A 16752-nucleotide genomic window follows, 5' to 3' on the forward strand; every position below is an offset into this window, starting at 1 on the left:
CCCGTGTACCCTTCACACCATTTCCTAACTGCTGGCATCTTTCATAACTATAGTATAATATCAAAACCAGGAAGTTGACATTTGTAACAATCTACATACCTTATTCAGATATCACCAGCTTCACATGTACTCATTTGCACATGTGCGTGCACGTGTGTGTGTGTGTGTAGCTGTATTCAGTTTTATCACATGTAGATTTGTGGAATCACCACCACTCCCAAGATAACAACTGGAAAAAAAGAAAAAGGTAACAGTGTTCCGTCACCTCATTGATCCCTCCTGCTACCCCTTTACATCCACATCCATTCCCTTCCCTTATCCTCATTCATTCCTAACCCCTGGCAACCACTGATCTGTTCTCTATCTCTAGAATTTTGTCATTTTGAGCATGTTATATAAATGAAATTATATAGGATGTAACCTTTTGAGATTGGCTTGTTTTCACTCAGCCTAATTCCCTTGAGATCCATCCAAATTGTCACATGTATTAGTAATTTGTTCCTTCTAATTGCCGAGTAGTAAATGTACCACGGTTTGTTTAAACATTCACCCACTGAAGAACAGTTGGGTTGTTTCAAATTTTTTACTATTGCAAATAAAGCTGCTATGAACATTTGTATACATATTTTTGTGTGCACATAAGATTTTTGTTTCTCAAGTATTTTATGAGTAAATAAATTCGTATGCCTGGCCTACCTCTGAAAGAAATGGATAAACTGGACTTATACAGTCTTAACTTAAAAATGGACAAATTCCCTTCAACGTACTATTTACCAAAACAGATACAAGATCAAAAGAAAAATTGGCATAACTCTTGTATTACTTACCTATTGTCACATAACAAATTACCCAAAAACCTAGTGGCTTAGTATAACAACATCAATAATTTCATAGTTTCTGTGGGTCAGGAATCTGCATGTAACCTTCAATGGGTCCTGTGCTTCAGGTCTCACAGGTGGTGGCTGGTGCCTTAGTCATCTCTCCCTGCTCACCTGGGGAAGCATCTGCTTCCAAGCCCACTCCCTGGATTGTTCGCAGGATTCAGTTCCTCCCGAACTGTTGGAATGAGGGCCTTGGTTTTTTTATTTGTTGAAGGCTGCCCTCAGTTCCTTGCCATGTGAAACTCTCACAATCAGTATAGTGGTTAGGCTCATCTGAGCAGCAACCAAGAGGAGCCGGAGACTGGGGGCAGGGGGTGGGAGGAGGCTGTAAGTCAGGTGTTGGCTGGCGGGGTGGGGGGGATGGGTAGAGGGAGGAGTGGAGGGGTGGCTATAAAGAAGTCACAATCTTTTGTAACCTGATCTTGAAAGCAAGCAAGATCCCATCTCTTTTGTCATTATTACTTAGAAGCAAGTCACCTGGTCCAGACCACTGTCAGGGACTGATACACCTCCCCACCCACCCCTGTTATTCATGCTCTGAGTAATCCCCTTTCCCTGAGTGTGGACTAGACCTAGTGACCTCTTTATCTCCAGCCGGGAGACACAAACCATACAGGGGAAGTTTCACACAAAGAATTATTAAGATCTAATAAATGACCATAAGATAAAAGGAAATGCCAGATGGTACCCTGTGGCTTAGAGAAATTCCATATGGCTCCCTTCCCTACTTGGAAAGAGCGCCCCCCCCCCCCCCCCCCCTTACCAAGACTGTAGTTCAGACTTCGGTGCAGAAATTGAAGTTCAGCCCGCTGTACAGCAGGGATGTTTGCTGGTCTGCCCAGGCTGGAACTGGTTGCTAGCCAGCAGAAACCAAGTCTCCGGACTGCAAGTGAGCTACACAGGAATCTGTGGAGGTTGTTGGCATCACTGCAGACAGGAAGCCTTTGAGTGACCATGCAGGCAGGTCTTCAGGGTACCAATCTTCATGTTGACAAGGCCATGGGAAGACTATTGCTAGACCCACTGAGGTAGGTGTGTATATATATGTGTGTATACACACACACACACACACACGCACACACCATATCCATTTGGGTTTATGTCAGGAACGTAAAGTTTGTTTAGCATATGAAAATCAACTTGCGTAATCTACCATATTAACAGAATAAAGGTTATATCTGTTATTATAAGATCTCAAAATTTAATGAAGCTCCATTTTGATTGGCTTATAGAGATTTAAAAGTATATGAAATAAGAGAAACTCAAATATTTCTAAAAAAAAAAAAACTTGTGCTCCTTACATTTTAAGTGTGTGAGCTATTTAAAGAAAAATAGTTACTAAAGCTATGAAAGCAAAGAGTTTTTCTGATTTTTCTCAGATGCCTTAATCAAAACTTTAAAAAGAAATTTAGGTGTGCCTGAGTAGCTCAGTCGGTTAAGTGTCTGACTCTTGGTTTCGGCTCAGGTTCATGATCTCATGGGTTCGTGAGTTTGAGCGCCACAATGGGCTCTGTGCTGTCATCATGGGGCCTGCTTGGGATTATCTCTCCCTCTTTCTCTGCTCCTTTCCTATTCACTTTCTCTCAAAATAAATAAATATTTAAAAAAAGAAAGAAATTTGCTCCTTAAAGTCAACCCAACATCTAAAGAAAATTTCAGTTAACAAAATTAAAGCCTGCATTAAAGATAACACTTTTAAAACTGTAGAGACATGTATCTAAATATTATATCGAGGCGCCTGGGTGGCTCAGTCGGTTGGGCGTCTGACTTCAGCTCAGGTCATGATCTCACGGTTTGTGGGTTTGAGCCCCGTGTCGGGCTCTGTGCTGTCAGCTCAGAGCCTGGAGCCTGCTTTCGGATTCTGTGTCTCCTTCTCTCTCTGCTCGCTTTGCTCTGCTCTCCCCACGCATGCTCTGTCTCCCTCTGTCTCCCAAAAATAAATAAATGCTGGGGCGCCTGGGTGGCGCAGTGGGTTAAGTGTCCGACTTCAGCCAGGTCACGATCTCGCGGTCGGTGAGTTCGAGCCCCGCGTCAGGCTCTGGGCTGATGGCTCAGAGCCTGGAGCCTGTTTCCGATTCTGTGTCTCCCTCTCTCTCTGCCCCTCCCCCGTTCATGCTCTGTCTCTCTCTGTCCCAAAAATAAATAAACGTTGAAAAAAAAAATTTTTTTGGAAAAAAAAAATGTAAAAAATTAAAAATAAAAATAAATATTATATAATTATTATTGATTGTATATTTATTAATACCCAAATTTAATTTCAAAATAAGAAAGATGCTCAATTGCCACAAATTGGCCACACACACCCCAAAAAAGAAGGAAGGAAGGAAAAGAGGGAGGGAGGGAGAGAAAAGGGGGGGGGATGGGGGAGAGAAAAAAAGAGGAAATGAAAGAAAGGAAAGGAAAAGACTCGTTATTGCAAATAATCCTTATACTGTTTAATGTCACCCCAAACCATCTCTAGACCTTTAATACTTCTATAAGAAAAAAATCCAGTGACAGGGACAATTTTGTTCTAAACTTACAAAAATATTGGTGGGAAACTCAGTGGAAGACCAAATCCTGTTTTACCTCCATCGTAATCTGGAAAAACTGTAAGGGTAGAGCAAGCCTTGAAGCCCATGCCTCAAGGCATTTAAACACTTTTATATGAATTTTATTCAGTTACTTCAAATTTTCAAATATGTTTCACAAAGGTTTATAAATATTTTGGTTAGATCAAGATTTTCCCTTGATAAAAGGCAAATGCACCTGGGTGGCTCAGTAGGTTGAGCATCTGACTCTTGATTTCTGCTCAGGTCACGATCTCAGGGTCATGGGATCACGCCCTTGGCAGGGGCTCTGGGCTGAGTGTGGAGCCTGCTTAAGATTCTCTCTCTCTCCCTCTACCCTTCTCCCCCGCTTGCATGCTCTCTCTCTTTCTTAAAAAAAATGCAAGTGCTTTAACAGTCACAAAACAGCTATGGATTTAGGTTTTCCTACTAAAATACTTTCAGTATGATCTACTGATAAATAAAATCTTACAAGTAAAATCCTTTAAGAACTATAAATTACACATGGTACTCCCATTAAACAGAAACGTCATGGGGTGCCTGGGTGGCGCAGTCGGTTAAGCGTCCAACTTCAGCTCAGGTCACGATCTCGCGGTCCGTGAGTTCGAGCCCCTCGTCGGGCTCTGGGCAGATGGCTCAGAGCCTGGAGCCTGTTTCCGATTCTGTGTCTCCTCTCTCTCTGCCCCTCCCCCGTTCATGCTCTGTCTCTCTCTGTCCCAAAAATAAATAAACGTTGAAAAAAAATTTTTTTTAATAAAAAAAAAAACAGAAACGTCATAATACACACCACCCCCAAATTCTGCTAAGTTCAGCAGTCCTGTTGAGTATTGTTAGACAACTAACTAATATATACAATCATATTCTTGACAGATGCAAACAATATTCCCAGTGAGGACACCACTAGATATATCCCTCCATCATATACAACCCGGAGAGTGAATATATTAAAAGAGACATCAATGAAAATCAGTCTTAAAACTCTACCAGAAAGGGGGTTCCTGGGTGGCTCAGTTGATTGAGCATCTGACTTCAGCTCAGGTCATGATCTCGAGTTCATGGGTTTGAGCCCCACATCAGGCTCTGTGCTGACAGCTCAGAACCTGGAACCTGCTTTGGATGCTGTGTCTCCCTCTCCTCTGCCCCTCCCCTGCTCACACTCTGTCTCTGTCTCTCAAAAAAATAAAATGTTAAGAAAAAATTTAAGAGAAAAAAATGCACCAGAAGGGACAATTTCAGGGAGTATTAACTACAAAAAAATTATTCTTAAACTCTAGAACATACGCATATAAACATATCTAAAAAGTCTTCCACTCCTGACTTGCCTCTGTCTCTCAAAGATAACTATTTTATTTCTTATGTATTCTTCAGTGCTTTTCTTTATGCATATATAAGCAAATAACATTATTTGTCCATTTTTTTTAATGTTTATTTATTTTTGAGAGAGAGATAGAGCATGATCAGGCAGAGAGAGGGAGACACAGAACCCAAAGCAGGCTCCAGGCTCCAAGCTGTAGGCACAGAGCCCAACGCAGGGCCTGAACCCCTAAATTGTGAGATCATGACCTGAGCTGATATTGGACACTCAACTGACTGAGCCACCCTATTTGTCCAGGTGCCCCTATTTGTCCATATTTTTTTATGCAAAAGACAAGAAACTAATACATAATGTTCTCCACCTTCCTTTTTTTTTTTTTTTCAACAAAATACTATGTTCATGCAAGTATATCTATAGGAAGAACTTCCAGGAGTGGAGTCACTGGACTAAAGGTATATATTTTTTAATATTGACAGATATTTCTCATCTATAAGAATTGTATCAATTTACACCTCACCAGCGATGCATTCCCCACAGTCATGCTGTTGTCAAAGTTTCCGATATTTAACTATCTGAACGGTGGAAAATGGTATCTGAGAGGATTTTTTTTGGAAGAGAACCAGGAAAGCATATTAGCACACTGTAGAAAGGAAGTTTGAATATGCAGGGAGTCAGAGAGGAGGTAATTGCAGGAACAGAGTCCTTTACTAGGCTGGAGGAGCAGGATTCACTGCAGGAGTGATTCATGGAATGGCTGCTCTGTCACGAATGGGTGCCCATGGAATGGGAGATGCAAGGGTTGTGGGTATATTTTCACGGTGACCTCAAGTGCAAGTCCCTTTTGATTGCTTCTGTTTTTCAGGCAAAATAAGAATCAAGGTCGTAAACTGAGCCAGGAGAGAGGAGAGACTGTTGCATATTTTGGGAAAGAGATGTGAATTTCTTCTCTTAATGAGTGGGAGGGTAACCTGCCCAGGGAAACAAGGATCTTTGAAGCACTGAGGATTACAGCCTTCAATTTAAAGTGAATTTTGAAGGACAAAGGACAGTCCATGGATAAAGAAGATCCCTGCTTCGGGGAGATGTCAAGAAAATTAAAAGCAAAGCATCCATCTAGCATTCATTTAACAGATATTTACAGGGAATGGGCCATGCAGAGGCTCTGTTGCTGGGTGCTGGCTTGTCACTTAAAGCAAATCACAAGCATCCTCCAGTTGGTTAATTGTTCACACCGATCTGATTAAGGTAAGATTATTCACTCTGCAAACAGAAATACAAAAAAAAAAAAAAATACCATAGGATGTCCATGGGATGATTTTTCCTAAATTTGGGGAGGGGAGTTCTCAGTCTTGATAGTCTAAACAAACAGCTTCTCGGAAAAAATGGGCCTGTATAATAAATTTGCAGACAATTTCAGGTGGTTGTAGAACCGCAAGTTGAGAATCTCTCTGTCAAATTAAGAGCCCTATTTTAGAGTGTATTGTTTTAGGATGTTTTGAAGGATTCAATTTGCACAAAGCTTTTCTACTTTATGGTTGTGTACTGGACACCTTAATAAGGACTCAGAAATTGAAATCATTTTAGGTTTTAAAAAAAGTTGCAAAAGTAGAATAGAGTTCTCCTATATTCTTCACCAAGAATCCTCAAAGATTAACATCTTAACCATAGTACAATTATTAAAACTGTTGATACACTACTATCGTTAATAGACCTTATTCCGTTAGTTGTCCCGTTCGTGTCCTTTTTTCTGTTCTAGAATCCAGTTCAGGAATTCACAGGAATTCAGGAATTCAGGAATTGTCAAGGACCGGGCTTTTGTTTTTATTTTGGGGCAAATTAACGTCTGAGTCTGTCATAAGAGTCGCGATGTTATTAAGAACCAATGAAAAACACATGTAAAATGATTTCAGAAACTTCAAAGATAACTAAACAAACTTTTCTTACTACTCAGAATTGGGTATATGCAGTGTAGCTTTTCATTTAAAGTAAAACAAAGCAAATTGAAATGTATTATTGTCGTCGAGGTGTTTTGTCCCAAAGGAGGACCCGTAGCCTTTCCTTCAACCACCAGAGGAGGCTTTTCCTAATTGGGCAGCGTGTCTGCCCGACCGCAGGAAGGCCGCCTCATTGGTCCGCGCAGTCGGGACTCCGGCGGCTTTTCTCTTAGTGCTCAAGGCGCCGACCCACTTCTCTTCGTTCACCCGAGCGCTCCCTTCCTTCGAAATCCCTGAAGCTGCCAGGCCGAAGGCGTCCAGACTGACCTAGGCCGGGTAACTGCACTGAGGTCAGTCGGGAAGAAGCGGCGGGCATGGAATACGTGTGGGAAGTGATGGAATGCCGGTGCTCGGTGATGTCTGTGATCCCCCTCGACCCCCAGGCCTCTGCAACTTCTCTGCCTGCCTCCTCCTCTGGCCCCACCTCCACCAGGCTCCCCCAAAGGTTCCGCGCGCCCCTCCACCGCCCTTTCGCTGGCTCCGCCCCCCCCACCGCCCCTCCACGAGCCCGCCTCCTCCGAGAGCCCTTCCGCTTTTTCCAGCTCAGCCTCACTCCGCCCAGGCCCCGCCTTCCTCGCGCCCTTCTCTGGCCCCGCCTCCTCCGGGAACCTCTCCACTGGCCCGCCCTGGCCCCATCCTCCTCAGAGGCCCCGCCCTCACCTAGCACACCGCTACCTGGTCTCTCTGCTGGTCTTGCACCGCCTGAGTCGCCAGCCTCTTTAAGTTTGGTTCTGTTTCCCGGAAACCTCCACCCCTCCCCGTACCTGCACGTTTGTCTCAGTAAACCCTGCCTCCTGTGCACCTTCTCTGTCCTTCTACTGCGGTCTCTCATTCCCGTCCGATCCAAGCTGTGTCCTTAAGTGCTTAGTGAATTGTGCGGAGGCCTTGTGCTAGGCCTTGGAGGTCCCTGCTTTCAAGGCCCCCTGCCGGGTGGGAGAGCCACTTTGTAACGGAGTTTAACAGTCCGGGTGATAAGTCTTTAATGAAGGAATCCTAGTATTTCCATACTTAGAGGACTAGAGTTGTCACCCTTCCTGCTGGAAAGGCAAGCTGGCCTGTGAGGGCCTAAGCTGCACCTCTCTCTCCAAATGCCTCTGGCTTCTTCTGATGCAGGCTCTTGGTTCTAACCATTGTCCTTTAAACTCTTGGAATTAGTAAAATCTTATCACGGGCCCTTCTTTTAACCAGAGTTGGTAGGGCTTTCAGAGCCCATCCATCCACTGGGGATGTTGAGGGCAAGAGACAGATCAGTGATTGGCTTAGACAGTGACTCAGCATCATGCTCTTGATGCTGCTGTTTGGAGGTTTTCCTGAGGATTCTTACCCAACTTTCAATGACCCAGCAGTCTTAGTTGGTAGAAAAACCTAAAAGTATGTGTAGATAAAACCTCCAATCAGTAAGCAGATTTCTCCTAGCTAACACAGTACAGGATATGGTTTACAGAAGACAGTGACTCACACCTTCAGTCTCTTGGAGTCAGGCATCCTAGGGTTTGATCCCAGCTCCACCGTTTGCTGTGAAGTTTGGCAAAGAAGCTTCCCTTATCTGGGTTTTAGTTTTACCTTCTACAAAAAGAGCACAATTATGGTATGGATTTGTTGAGGTCCTGCTTATGAAAAAAGTCAATGTTAGGGTCCTGTAAATAGCAGGATCTCAGCATAAGTGAGCCCCTAGTCATCCGATTCATGTCTGTCTGGGTCACGTCAGCAAGGAGCCTGATACATTGCCTCTCTCAGGAGCCATGACAACCCTGGATGATAAGCTGCTGGGGGAGAAGCTCCAGTACTATTACAGCAGCAGTGAGGATGAGGACAGCGACCACGAAGACAAGGACAGAGGCAGTGGCGCCCTGGCCGGCAGTTCGATGCCTGCAGATGCAGAGTTGGCAGGGGAAGGCATCTCAGTCAACACAGGTACTGGAAATCCCTGAGCTCAGGGAACAGGTTTAAAAAAATGTCCATTAAATATGTATCAGTCAGAAGTCTCCTGATCATTGCTGTCTAATTCCAGTCCCACTTCCAGAGATAACCTTTTGTCGGCATTTCCCTGGGTGTGCTCTGGCCATCTCAGTGCACAGTGCAGACTTCTGTGCACAGCATGCACAGACCGATCACACACAGTAAACACAGACCTGCTTTTGAATCCGGCTTCTCAAATTAATAGTTGTTTGATGTCACTTAAGTCATAGGTATGCATATATTGGTATAAATGTATACCAATATATACCAATTCTAGTATAAATTCCTAGAAATGGCATATTTATACTTTTACATTTTAATATTTCCAAATTGCTGTCAGTGGAAGTGGCACTGGTTTATCTATAACCAGCAATGTGTTTTTCCCCCAGACACTTGCCCTCCTACTGTGTCACCAGAATTTGTGATCTTCGCCATCCTCAATGGATGACAAATGGTAACTCACTGAAGTTTTATTTCCTACCTTTTCAAGAGGGACACCGAACCTCTTTTATAACTTTAAAAATTTTTTTTTTTAAATGTTAATTCATTTATGAGAGAGGGCGGGGCAGAGAGAGACACACACACACACACAGAATCCAAAGCAGGCTCCAGACTCTGAGCTGTCAGCACAGGGCCCGACGTGGGGCTTGAACTTACGAACTGTGAGATCATGACCTGAGCTGAAGTCGGAGGCTTAACCTACTGAGCCACCCAGGCGCCCCATCTTTTATAATTTTAAGAGTGAGTTTCCTGCCCTTTGCTCATTCTTAAAATTTGGTGATTGGTCTTTTTCTTTTTAGGGAGCTTTGTTTTAAGACAACTAATCTGTGGTATGAGCTGTAAATATTTCTACCAATTTGTGGTTTGTCTTTTGACTTTGTGTTCTTTTCTGGGCAGAAAATTTTTATTTTTATGTACCTGAAGGCATTATTTTATAGTTTCTTAATTTAGTTTCTTACCGAAAAGGTCTTTTTTCACTCCAGGGTTATAAAAAGTTCTCCCATGCCTTTTTAAAATACTTTTATGATTTTTTTTTTTACACTTAAATATTGATTAATCTGGAATTCATTTTGGTGCAAGGTATGTGGCAGGGCTTCACGTTAGTATTTTTCATATTTTACCCACTATTTCAACACCATTTATTGAATTAGCTGTCTTTTCTCCATTGCTTTGAAATGTCGGTCTTATCATGTATTGAATTTCTGTTTATATTTTTATCTTTAGCTATACTTTGTAGTTTCTTTCATTGATTTGTTTTTTACTGTGCTACATCACACTGTTTTTAATTACTGTGTTACATGTTTAGTACATGGTGGGGCTGGTTGACCTTCAGTACTCTTCTGTGCCATCATTTTCCCCCAATTTTTTTTTTAAGTAGGCTCTACCCTCAACATGGGATAGAGTTCCTAAGACTGGGTACTGCGTGCTATACTGACTGAACCAGCCAGGCACCCCTCAACTTTTGCTTTCTTATTTTTCCAAAGCAAATTTAGGAATGTGCACACATGGGAATACATTAAATATATAAATTAATTTAGGGGTTGTTGGCACCCTTGTGATGTTGGGTCTTCCTAGTCAGGAATATGGTATTGCTTTTCCATTTCCAGGCCTTAGTGTTTCTTGGTAGCATTTTAAAGTTTTTCTCACATAGATTTTTTAATTTTTTTCTGCAGTAACAAATAGCCTCCAAATCTCAGTGGCTCGTCAGAGTGAAGGTGTATTTCTCAAATGTGTTACTTGCTGCTCGTGTGGGTCAGCAGCCCTGCTTTTGCTTCATATGTCCTGTTATTCTAGGGAAGGGTTGAAAGAGCAGCCCCTGACCAGGACATGCCTTTTCATGACCAGGTATAGCGAGCAAGAGAGGGCTGTTGGAAACGTAATGGCTCATAAATCTTTTGCTCAGAATCCATTGGCCAAAGCACATCACGTGGCCAAACCCAACATCAGTGGGCTGGGGATGCATGTACTCATCTCATAAGAGGTCCTACAAGTTACATGGCAAGGGGCAGGGAGGCTTGGGGGTAACTTGAATAACAGAACAACCTGCCACAATCTTGTTATAAAAATCCAGGTAATACAGAATGTATTAAGGTAGAAAGAAAAAAATAGAAGTTCTGTCTCACAAGTCCTCTTGGAGCCTACTAGCTAGAGACAGCTTCTGTTAACAGTTGACTTATTCTTCTTTAGTCCTTTTTCTATGAACAACAAATGTACGTGCACATATACGAATACCTGTAAATATTTGTACATACACAGGCAATTCCTTTTCTAAAAATTGGATGATCATACCATGATATTGTTCTGCATTTTGCTCTTTATTTATTTATTTTTTTGACCTAATGTATTTGAACATCTTTTATGGCAAGAAAACCTATAGCTACCTCATTCTTTCTACGAGTTGCCTCATTTTCCTTTGAGTAGATAAGTCATAACTTATTTAGTGCACCTCCTAATGTCGGGCCTTTAGCTCGGCCCCTTAATTATCGCAAGCCACGCTGCAGTGGACATCACTACGTGGACCATGCTGCCCCGCGTGAGCGTTACCGTGCAGTCGGCGGAGCAAGCGTTAGACCGATGTGAGCTGGTCCGTAATTCTCTGCCTGCTCTTCTTGGTCACCTCCATGTTCACCATCGACCCAGGTCCAAAAGGGGTGATAAATGACTGGCGCCGCTTCAAACAGTTGGAGACTGAGCAAAGGGAGGAGCAGTGCCGGGAAATGGAACGGCTGATCAAGAAGCTGTCAATGACCTGCAGGTCCCATCTGGACGAAGAGGAGGAGCAACGCCAACAGAAGGAGCTCCAGGAGAAGATCAGTGGGAAGGTAATTAGCAGACCCCCGGGCCTCTCTGAGAAACGCTCCTGGCTGTTGCAACTGGGGTCAGTGATCCAAGAGGTGCAGGTGTTTGATTTGGCCTCCACAGAGCTGTGTAGTGTCAGGGGAAGTAGAGTCATGTCCTAACTCGGACACACTGGGGTTTGAACCTCAGCTCTGCTACTGGAGACGGTGGGGGTGTGTCTTCTGTTCTGAATCTGGGTTGTCAGGGGTCCGGTGAGGTCAGTCCCTCTACCTCACAGTGCTCTCTGGGTACAAAGGCCCCCGCATTGCCTGGCCCATTCAAAGTGCTTTATGGAAGTCTTACCTTGGGCCAGAAATAACCCTCTGAAGTTGGTGGTTTTATCCCTGTTTTACAGATGATGAAACCGATGCTTTGAGAGGAGAGGGGACTTGGCTCAGGGCATCTAACTAGTAAATGCTCATAAGCACTGGGATTCTCACCCAGGTTTTTTTTCCTCTTTCCATGGTGCTGCTCTGTTTCACCTGAAGCCTATTCATGAGAATTTACTCTTAACAAGGCAACACAGTAGAAGCAAATGGACACTCTGGAAGATACTTGGAAATAGGCCCCTGACCCTCTGTTACTTGCCCTGTATCAAAAGGGCCTTTTATTTCCCCTTCCACCTGCCCTCTGAACATGGGTGAATGTCAAGGAGTGCCTGAGATCATTTGGCTGTAGCCCAAAGCAGCTCTTGGCTGGGAATGCCAGCCAGGATCAGGGAGCAGATAAGAGGATTAAATGAGGAGTTATTTGCCTGGAGCAGGAGGAGGATTTCAGGGCATTAGACTTTCTGACCATAATGGCTCAGAGGCACTCTGGTGGGCCGAGGTAGATGGGAAAGCTGGGAGCAGGGGGCTGGGAAGAAGGACGGTGCTGTGCTGGCCGTGACGCAGAAATGTCCATCCTGCTCTACTGTGGTCCTCGGCCTCCACCGTCTGATTGGTGCCGGACTGGGCAGAGGTAGGCTTTGTTCCGGGTGTGGGGATGTCTTGCCGCACCAGGCCCAGAGAAGGAAGACAACTTTTGTGTCTCGGGCTGGCGGCAGGGCTGTGTGCCCGCTGCTCACAGTGCTTCCTTATGCTGAGATTAGAGCAGATAAAGCAACACATGACCGCATGGGGTGGTTGAGAGCAGCTCTGTCCCTGTCCTCCTGGGTTGTGTACCGCAGAGCAGAGCTGGAAACCAGCTCAGTGCCAGAAAAGGGGAAGTCAAGCAAAATATGGCACAGTACGCGTCATTCTATAAAAAATAATTGAGAAGCAGGGGGAAATATTTGTGATGTAATAATGCCAAGTGGCAAGAGCAGGTTATAGCTTAATTGGTACATCCACACTGCTGTTAAAAAAGCAAAAATGATGTCAGCATGTGCCTGGTAATAAAAAGCAAAATACGGTATTAGAGAGTGTGACTGTGTGTTTTTTGTATGTATATGTGTGTGGGGGGAGGGTGCAGAGCAAGAATTACGAGTGTTCTTAAATTTTTAAAATTCCTTAGTATCGTGTTGTCTTTTCAACAAAAAAAGAAACAGTAGATAAAATAATCTATTGTCGAGACTGACCAAAAGAAACAAGTTCATGAAGTGATATTAATTGATGTCTGTTTGGAGGGAGAGACATTATAATACAGTAGCTGAAAGACTATATATATATATGTATTAATTTATTTATTTGTTTTTGAGAGAGAGAGAGAGAGAGAGAGAGAGAGAGAGAGAGAATCCTAAGCAGGCTCCATGCTGTCAGCACAGAGCCCCATGTGGAGCTCCAGCCCATGAACTGTGAGATCGTGACCTGAGCCAAAACCAAAAGTCAGACACTTAACCAACTGAGCCACCCAGGAGCCCCAAAAGACTAGATTTTTTAAAAATCCAGTTTGAATTCTGGGCTTGTACCTACGTGAACTGGTGCAGATAATCTCAAGTCTTTGAATCTCAACTGTAAGATGGGGGCAATTGAAATCCCCTCCCAGTGGGGTTATCGTAAGAATTCCGTGAGCTTTAATGCATGCAGAGCACTTAGCATGGTACTGAGCTCACGTAACATAAGCATGTGGTACCTGTTAACTATTTTTTTTGAAGTTTATTTATTTATTTTGAGAGGGAGAAAGAGAGCACGTGTGCAAGTCAAGGAGGGTGAGAGAGGGAGGGAGAGAGAATCCCAAGCAGGCTCTGCACTGTCCCCACAGAGGCCGATGGGGGGCTCGAACTCACAAACCATGAGACCGCGACCTGAGTCGAGGTCAGTTGCTCAACCACCTGAACCACCCACGTGTCCCGGTACATGTTAACTATTATCACAGAGTTCAGTTTGTGTTTCTTCTGCTCACCTGCTGGTCGTCCTGCAGATGACTCTGAAGGAGTTTGCCATGATGAATGAGGACCGAGATGACGAGGAGTTTCTACAGCAGTACCGGAAGCAGAGGATGGAAGAGATGCGGCAGCAGCTTCACAAGGGGCCCCAGTTCAAGCAGGTGTTTGAGATCCCCAGTGGAGAAGGGTTTTTAGAGATGATCGATAAAGAACAGAAAAGCACCCTCATCATGGTCCATATTTATGAGGACGGCATTCCGGGAACCGAAGCCATGAACGGCTGCATGATTTGCCTTGCTGCCGAGTACCCAGCTGTCAAATTCTGCCGGGTGAAGAGCTCAGTTATTGGGGCCAGCAGTCGCTTCACCAGGAATGCCCTTCCGGCCCTGCTGATCTACAAGGGGGGTGAGTTGATTGGCAATTTTGTTCGTGTCACTGACCAGCTGGGGGAAGATTTCTTTGCGGTGGACCTCGAAGCTTTTCTACAGGAATTTGGATTGCTCCCAGAAAAAGAAGTCTTGGTGCTCACGTCTGTGTGTAACTCTGCCACCTGTCACAGCGAGGACAGTGATTTGGAAATAGATTGAACTGATAGTCTAGCTGCATAGATTCCTCCTTGTTTGGGCTGGAAGACACATGTCTGTGGATTTGTTTTTGTTCCTTCCTGTGTTGTGTGGCTTTCCAGCTGTTCTTTGTAGTCCCTTTTATTATATGTAAAGTCAAGAAATTCTTAGATTAAACTGGAATGCTAAATCACCTTGTGGCTAGCAGTACAAAGTGACTTCAAACTGTATAAACAGGAAACCAGGCTTTTGAACTGTTTACTTAAGATTCTCTAGCATGACATCTCTGTTATTGTTTCTAGTCAATATTTACATAACATCCTAAAGACAGTGTCCTGGAAATTGTCTTCAGATGATCTCAGAGGTCTCTGCCAGGCCTGGGAATATAATTCTATAGTTAGTGTGTTATTTGCAACATAAATAGTGTGTCCCCTTCATCAGTGATTATAAATTGTATTTACTTGTAATCAGATGTTCTCTACCGGGGTCTTGTTTAAAGGTTCCAGACAATGATGTTTGCCCCATCAAGAGGGGTGACCTTTGCTGTGGGAGCCAGTGTCCTGCTGAAATGTTACTAAGTCTTAAATAGGAGGAAGGATTGAGGCTGACTGTGCTCCTGATGCTGGAAGGCCAGCTTGATTTAAAAACATCAGAGCTGGGTTGGAGCTGGGAAGCCTTTTGAAATTGGAGGATCTTTGGATAAGATCCTCTTGCTAATTTCTTTGTCTCTCTCTCTCTCTCTCTCTCTCTCTCTTATTTAACAATGTGACTTTTTTGTTTAATGTAGCTTTTAAAAAAAATTTTTTTTTTTGCATATTTTAAAAGTAATATTCAACAGAGGAAAATTTGCCGCAATACAAAGTGAAAATAAGAAAGTTAGAATAATGTCCCATCCAACCATCTAGGGTAAAACACTATTAATATTTTGGCATATTTCCTTCCAACGTATTTTCTTTGTATACATAGACATTTTGCTTGTTTGTTTTTAAACAAAACAATGGGATCATTCTGAACATACTGTTTTATAGTATGGTCAGATAATATGTATCAAAATTTTTTTCATGTTATTACTAGTCTACCACATTTTAAAAATGGCTCTTGATATTCCATTGTGTAGATGTGCTGTGATTTGCTTCGTGGTTGTCTCTTGAAAAACAGCAAAGACTTTTTACTACAGAAGTAGTAGGTGTCCATTGTAGAAAATGTGATAAAAATTGTTAAGTTAAAAAGAGCTTTTACGAGTCCTATAATTCCGCCAACCAAAAATGATTCCCGTTATCATTTTCACAGGAATCTTTCTAGGCTTTTTTTTTTCTATTTGTATTTGTATTTATAATAATGATTGTCATTTGAATGTTTTCCTCCTCTTTTTTTTTTTTTTTTTTTTTTTTTTTGCTTAAAACGGTGTACATTCTAAGGTCAGGGAAAATGTAATCTGGAATGAAAAGATTAGCTTTAGAATTCAGTTTTGCTTTTCCTGGTTATTCAGGAATTGACTAACTAGAAGGGTCTCACAAATATCTGTTGTAGTTAATCAGTAAGAAGAAAGTGCATGGTTTTTCTGATTTAAAAAACTCATTGTAGACAGTGTAGAAGCAGAGATAACTGTTGTCAATGTTCTTGTTTATTTCCTTCAGTCCTTTTTCGCTATTTTTAGTAACATTGAGAGCTTATTGGCTTTAGTTCCGTGTTCTATTTTATTAATATGATGCCGTAAACAATTTGACATGTTATAAAAATTCTAAATAAATACTTTTTAATGCCTTCATAACATTCCATCGTTTGTATATGCCATGATTTATTTAGCCAGTTCCTTAATATTGGGTATTTAGATTCCCAGTTTTTCACTAAAATACTCAGCATTTTTGCATTTTGAGCCATATTTTGGATAGTTCTCTTAGTATAGATTTCTGGAAGAGGAATTCTTGGATGAAGGGACAGGAGCATTTGTAAAATAGTTTTTAGAAACTATCTCTCGTTCCAATCAGAAATGAAAATATGCACTCACAGAACCTTAACTTTGCCTTTCAAGAACAGAGATTCCAAAATAAAATGAACAGACATGGAATGGGAAAATCCTTGAGTATTAATCTCTTACTCAGATGTAGTGTAAGCAGCATGGGCTTGGGAGTCCAGAAAGATTTGGGTTCAAATCCTGTCAGCTCGTGGTGCGGTACCCAGCCTTCTTGAAGCTCTGTTTCCTCACCTCTGCAGTGTCAATACTTACCTCACCTGTTCTGTGAAGTGGTTCCCGGCATGTGGTCCCAGAGCTGGGCATCAGCTTCACTGGGAAACCTGTGTGAGATGCAGACTTTTCCTGCCCTCCAGGTGATTCTGAGGCTTGTTCA

At 42.9% G+C, this 16752-nt stretch overlaps 1 protein-coding gene across 1 annotated transcript; it reads left to right on the forward strand.

The window, feature by feature from the left end:
• Positions 1-1700: 1700 nt before the first annotated feature.
• Positions 1701-16180, forward strand: PDCL (phosducin like). Its single transcript, XM_047829592.1, has 6 exons — positions 1701-1909; positions 5608-5990; positions 6770-7029; positions 8477-8653; positions 11339-11520; positions 13877-16180. Exons 4-6 carry the CDS (start codon positions 8482-8484, stop codon positions 14426-14428), a joined length of 906 nt encoding a protein of 301 aa, XP_047685548.1. The 5' UTR covers positions 1701-1909; positions 5608-5990; positions 6770-7029; positions 8477-8481; the 3' UTR covers positions 14429-16180.
• Positions 16181-16752: the final 572 nt, after the last annotated feature.

The sequence above is a fragment of the Prionailurus viverrinus genome, chromosome D4 (genome assembly GCF_022837055.1).
Source record: "Prionailurus viverrinus isolate Anna chromosome D4, UM_Priviv_1.0, whole genome shotgun sequence".
In the NCBI taxonomy this organism is placed as follows: Eukaryota; Metazoa; Chordata; class Mammalia; order Carnivora; family Felidae; genus Prionailurus; species Prionailurus viverrinus.

Bases quoted from the DNA above. Each gene is read 5' to 3' on its own strand.
- PDCL (XM_047829592.1), top strand. From the start codon at position 8,482: ATGACAACCCTGGATGATAAGCTGCTGGGGGAGAAGCTCCAGTACTAT. The intron at 8,654-11,338 runs GTACTGGAAATC...CCATCGACCCAG, and splicing joins AGGCATCTCAGTCAACACAG to GTCCAAAAGGGGTGATAAAT. The intron at 11,521-13,876 runs GTAATTAGCAGA...GTCGTCCTGCAG, and splicing joins AGGAGAAGATCAGTGGGAAG to ATGACTCTGAAGGAGTTTGC.